Source organism: Microtus ochrogaster, chromosome 21 (assembly GCF_000317375.1).
Source record: "Microtus ochrogaster isolate Prairie Vole_2 chromosome 21, MicOch1.0, whole genome shotgun sequence".
NCBI lineage: Eukaryota > Metazoa > Chordata > Mammalia > Rodentia > Cricetidae > Microtus > Microtus ochrogaster.
The window spans coordinates 39,851,033-39,856,902 of NC_022022.1; the positions used below are offsets into that span (position 1 = coordinate 39,851,033).

The 5,870-nt window shown below is 47.0% G+C and overlaps 1 protein-coding gene across 2 annotated transcripts in view; it reads left to right on the top strand.

Annotated features, from left to right (window-relative positions):
- Ssx2ip (SSX family member 2 interacting protein) overlaps window positions 1-5,870 on the top strand; it is a 34,583-nt gene that overhangs the window by 17,892 nt on the left and 10,821 nt on the right. For both annotated transcript variants that reach the window (XM_013350042.2, XM_013350043.2), the window contains exons 6-9: window positions 1,758-1,893; window positions 2,990-3,065; window positions 3,142-3,322; window positions 5,163-5,313. In XM_013350042.2, the coding sequence (XP_013205496.1) occupies window positions 1,758-1,893; window positions 2,990-3,065; window positions 3,142-3,322; window positions 5,163-5,313 (544 nt within the window). The remainder of the gene's footprint in view (window positions 1-1,757; window positions 1,894-2,989; window positions 3,066-3,141; window positions 3,323-5,162; window positions 5,314-5,870) is intronic.

The following is a 5,870-nucleotide window of genomic DNA, read 5'->3' on the forward strand; positions in this document are numbered from 1 at the left end:
CCAGCATGGTGGACACTCCTGTGCCTGTCTGTGTCACACCAGCGTGGTGGACACTTCTGTGCCTGTCGTCTGCCCTGCTCCAAGAAGGTTTGCTTTTTTTGTTTGTTTGGTTCTTTTTTTTTTTTTTTTTTTTTGAGACAGGGTTTCTCTGTGTGACAGTTCTAGATGTCCTGGAGCTAGCTCTGTAGTTCAGCCTGGCCTTGAACTCAAAGAGATCTGCCTGTCCCTGCCCTCCTGAGTGCTGGGATTAAAGGTGTGCACCACCACTGCCCAAGAAGGTTTTCTTACTTAGTACCTCAATCCATTGCTGGCAGCAGGCAGTCCCTCCCATGAGGGCCCACGAGAACTCAGCATGTTCGTCCTTTGTCTCCTCAGTGTTGCCAGGGATGCACGGCTCACCCCTTCCCACCTGCTCCTCGCTTCAGCAAGGGCTCCCTCTACAGTGAAGTCCTCTCTGGCTCGCACCTGACCAGGGCCCATGCATGCTAGGCAAGGCCTCTACCTACCACTAAACTATCTCCTTTCCCCCTCTCGCACAATCTTAAATGTTACGTTTTTCTAGCAAAGATTAACCTTAGTAGATTACCTAGAATGCACAAAGCTATGACAGTTCATATTAAAAATTTAATTTCTAACTGTAAATACCCTAATTCTAATCTTTGCTTAATAGGTACCTAGCCCTCTTATTTTAGCTGGTGGCAGCTGTGTGGAGGGTGGAGCTACAGCGCTAGTGTCCTGGAGGTGTTATTTATGTATGATGCGTCTGAGAGCAAACCGCCAGGCTTCCTTGTTCTGTCCTGTGAGCCCTGTCAATAATAGCTATAAAAATATTACTTTAATGTTTTATTCTTTAAGGGACTTAAAAGGGAGTTTATTTCTGTTTTATTTATACTTTATTTTATTTTTGTATGGGGGTTCACCTCCATGTCTGTGTACCACATTCATGGCTGGTGCCTTCAGAGGCCAAAAAAAAAGATTGGATCCCCAGGAACTGGAGTTACAGGTGGTTGTGAGCCAACTTGTAGGTGCTGAGCATTGAACCCAGGTCCTCTGTAAGAGCAGCAAATCTCTTAACTACTGAACCTTCTCTTCAGCCCCAGGAATCTATTTCTTAAAAAGCCCATGAACAAATAGATTTCTTTTTATGCTGTTTAATTAGTGTTTAAAAGAGAACAGTGATTATCTAACCAAAGTTACTGCGTAGGAAATTTTGATGTAATGTGTTGATTATTGCATTTTGCTTGATGGTGGTTTGTTTTTGGGATGGAGTAAGCTAACACATTCTGTGGTCATGGTTGGAAACGACTCTAAAGAACAGAGTATACCAGCTGAGCCTGATAGCACTGGCCTGTCATCCCAGCTGCTAAGGAGGTGGGCAGGAAAACGGAGAGTGAAGCCCAGTGTGGACAGCTCTGTGAGACCCTGCCTTGAAGTGAAAGGCAGTCTGAGAGTGTGGTCAGCAGTAAGCGCTGGCCTCGCATGCACAGGATGGCAGACTCAGAAGAACATCCCTGAGCTCGGCTCCCGGTGCTTGCTGCTCAGAGAGAAAGCAGCTGCTGGCAGCCCTGTACCACTGTGTGTTGTCCTTCACCTTGTGTTTTTAGGTGCTTTCCTCTGGCTATAACAAAGGAAGAATCAGGTTAGAAGTAAAAACTCATTGGTGGGAAGATGGGCATAGGACTTGCTTTGCCTTTTGAATTTATGGATTTTAGCTGGTTTATCAATACTTGTTTGATAGAAAGTATTTTTGCTTTCAGGTACAAAAATTACAAAATATCATAGCCAGTCGGGCTACTCAGTATAATCATGACATGAAGAGGAAGGAGCGTGAATACAATAAGCTAAAGGAACGGCTGCATCAGCTTGTTATGAACAAGAAGGACAAGAGACTAGGTATGGCACTGGAGGAGCAGCTGCGGGGATGTGCCCTTAAGCGTGGCGGTGGAGTGTCTTCGTACGCTCTAAGTTCTAAGTGGCTCTAGAATTGAGGTATTTCCTATAAACTACAAATTGAGAGAACTGATTTGTGGAGAAAACAAAACTGGGTTTTAGTTTGCATCACTAGTTCCATGTTGTCTTAGTCACTTCTCTGTCGCTGTAAGACAGTAACGAAGGCAGCTTAGGGGAGAGTATATTGGGGCTTACAGTCTCAGATGGTAGTGCCCATCATGTCAGGGGGCATGGCCGCAGGCAGACAGGCATGGTGCTGGAGCATTGCTGAGAGCTTACATTCTGAGACAAACTATGAAGCAGTAAGAACCAAAGCCCACCCCTAGTGACACACCTCTTCCTGCAAGGCCGCACCTCCTAACCCTTCCCAAACAGTTCCACCAACTGGGGACCAAGTATTCAAACATTTGAGACCACCACACACGTGTGTGTTTAATATGCTGGGTATGGAGAGAACAGGAGATAGGAAGCGTCACATGGCTCCTAAATGTCAAAAGGAGGGATTTTAGAGTTAGCTTTGTAAATGTCAGCAGCAGCAGTTTGGGGTGAGTTGCCGTTTCTTATCCCAAACCCAGTTAGAAATGATAGGTTTCATCTTAGTTCAAAATTAGAATAACTTTTCTTATGCCAAACGATCTGTCTGCATCTGGGGAAGATGGAACATTAGTACTGTCAAGAGCAGTGTTGTGGTTAACAAGGCAGGCCAGGCCAGGCCTTCTCTGTAAGTGCCAGACAGTGAGCTTAGTGTTGCCCTCTGCCACTGCAGGGCAGGTTCCCCTAACAGTATGTAAATAGGCCGATGAGTTCTAGGAAAGCTTTGTGTCAAGAGTGGTAGTTAATAGTGACACTGAGCTCCCACTAGTGAGCACACGCCTCTGTCCTTAAGAGCTCGAGGGTCATTTCATTCCCCAGCCAGGGAAGAAGTGAGGGGTCCTGACTTATGTGCCAGGTCAGGGTCAGTCCCTCGTGTGTCTCAGGTGTAGTAGAGTTTTTAGCACACGGTACAGAGATTGATTGTGTTCTGTGCTTACATTTGTAGCCATGGACGTTTTAAACTATGTGGGTCGAGCTGATGGAAAACGAGGCTCGTGGAGGACCGATAAAACAGAAGCCAGGTATAGCCATGTGATGTGACAGTGGTAGCTGGGGTTGCTGTCAGTACGTGTTCTCACATCCTGGGTTTCTCCCCAGGAATGAAGATGAAATGTACAAAACCCTGCTGAATGACTATGAGTACCGCCAGAAGCAGATCCTGATGGAGAATGCCGAGCTGAAGAAGGTCCTCCAGCAGATGAAGAAGGAGATGATTTCCCTTCTCTCTCCCCAGAAGAAGAAACCCAGGGAAAGAGCAGAAGATGGCACAGGCGCTGTTGTAAGTGTTTCTAACACTGGCCTTGGATGCTAGCCCGCACAAGTCAGACTCTGGCTGGGTAACTCAGTGAGGGCGGTAACAGTGTTGGGGAGTACACACTGCTCTGCCCCTGTAGTCACTGTGACAACTGAAAACTGCCCTGCGCATTTTCAGGCACATCCTGGAAATCACTGGGGACCACCATCTGGTACTTCATGAGCATCACCTCCTTCATGTTTCTCCTGGAAATGATTTCCAGAATTACGATGCTTATAATGTTATAATCATTTGACTATTATTTAATTGTACCCATCTTAGATGTGAGCAAACTGAGGCACAGTAGTTGGATTTGTATCTGCACTCAACCACCATACTGTGTGTGACAGTCTTCACTTCTGTGTGACCGTGTTCACACCGTGTGTGACAGTCGTCATGCTGTGTCTGACAGTCTCGTGCCGTGTGTGACAGTCTCGTGCCGTGTGTGACAGTCTCGTGCCGTGTGTGACAGTCTCGTGCCGTGTGTGACAGTCTCGTGCCGTGTGTGACAGTCTTCACTCTATGTAGTCTCTGTGGAACTAAAGAAATATTCAGTCCATGCCTTTATTGAAGCTCATTGTGTTCTAAGTCCCAAAAAGACAGAACGAAGATGGCGACAGTTTCTCAAGAAACATTTTGGGAAGGGCTATGCATGTAGAGAAACGGTGACCACCTGTGACAAGTGTGGTGACTCTTCTCGCTCAGTCAAAGAAGACACCACAGAGAGAGTGGCTGTGGAGGGTTCTTCCAGACTAGATGCTCTCACGGTAGCAAGCACGGAGAAAGCCTGCTTGACTGAAGCACCTGCCTTGGGAACCTAAGTTCACAGTGTTAAAATCTGAAGATGACAGTTTGAGTTGGGTCTGTCAGCTGCTTTCAGATTGTGTGTACCAGGTGCATTTGGAATACAGTTCATGTTTAGGCTTTCGTCCCACCGCTAACATACAGACAGACAGACAGACAGACACACACACACACACACACACACACACACGGGTTGGGGCATGAGAGGAGAGAGAGACTAAAATCTTAGAATGTCTTAACTCCCAAGTGCTCAGGTCCTGCACCTCTGGGGAGGATGCTTGGCATGTAGCCTCAGAGGCTTTGAGATGGGTTACAGGCCCATGATGGCAAGAGCTGCCTCTGGGCCTTCTGCCAGCTTTAGTCAGCTGCTCTGCTCAGGATCTCTGGTACCCCAGTCAGCACATCTAGGCCCCCCCCTCTGTTCCTGCTGTGCTTGTCTGTGAGGGAGGGGCCTAATGACTCCTCTTTCTTTACCTTTTTTTGCCCCCTTTCTCCTGAGGGTATTTTTCATAGTCAAGGATTTTGACCTTCCTGGAAGTTAGTAATAAATAAAGACTATTTAGTATTATTTCTCTGTGGTAAGTTAATCAACATTGGCACATTTTCCTATAATTTCATGTCTTGCTACAATTAAAAGAAAAGCATGTTGAACATAAAATGATGAGGGAATTGGGATTGCTCGTTTGACTCCGTAGATAATCTCAAAAGGGTCATTTGTTGTGACAGTCTAACAGAAACAAACTGACCCATCTCAGCCCCACCTGCCAGCTGTGTGACCCTGAGCCCAAGTTTACCTTCCTGCAGGGTTGGTAACAGAGCATGGCACAGACAGCATCTGCCTCCCCTCAGACAGCTCTGTGGAGTCAAAGTTGAAGAGATGTGAATTTGGGAGTTTCTGTCTTCAATGTTAGGAGTGTGTTTATAAGGTACTAGGTAATGGGTAGAGAGACTGTCTCAGTCTGCCTGGGTGTGAAGCCATTGTAAGTCACTGCTCTTTCCTTTTGTTCCCCCTGGGCTGTAGGTCATCTCTGATATTGAAGATGATGCTGGGGAGCCAAGCAGAGAGAGTGGATGGGGCCTTTCCTGTGATACCGTGAGAGAGCAGCTTACAAACAGCATCAGGAAGCAGTGGAGAATCCTGAAGAGTCATGTAGAGAAACTTGATAACCAAGGTGACTACTGCCCCGTGCATGTGCAGTGGGCTGTGACATAAGCTGTTGCTGTCTGGTCGCACGGACAGCTGGACAGCCGCGCTGTGGGGCTCAGAGCTGCTGGTCACAGGCTGCCTGCTGTTCTGAGTGTCCCCTTCTGCCTGGTTTGCCCCTGACTCCAGAGCAAGCCTTAGAGAGCAGCAAGCATCACTCCTGTCCTGATGCTGTGTCCCCAGGCAGCTCCGTAGTGAACTGACTAACTTGGAATGCAAGAACATGAAGGGGAACCATTTTATATGTACTAAAGTCTGTGTGCTTTTAAGTCAGGAAAGTTAAATTTTTATTTTTTATTTTTATCATTTTAATGTGTTTGTGTGTCTGTATATGGGTATATCATGTGACTGTTGGTACCTGTGGGGGCCAGAGGTGTTGGCTCCCCTGGAGCTAAAGTTACACATAGTTATAAGCCCCTAGCATGGCTTCTAGAAACGGAACATGGGACTTCTACAGTGTTGAAATATGAGCGGCGGGGCTGAGTCCCAGGCGCCCAGCCGCCCACATGGCTAGCTTAGCTTATG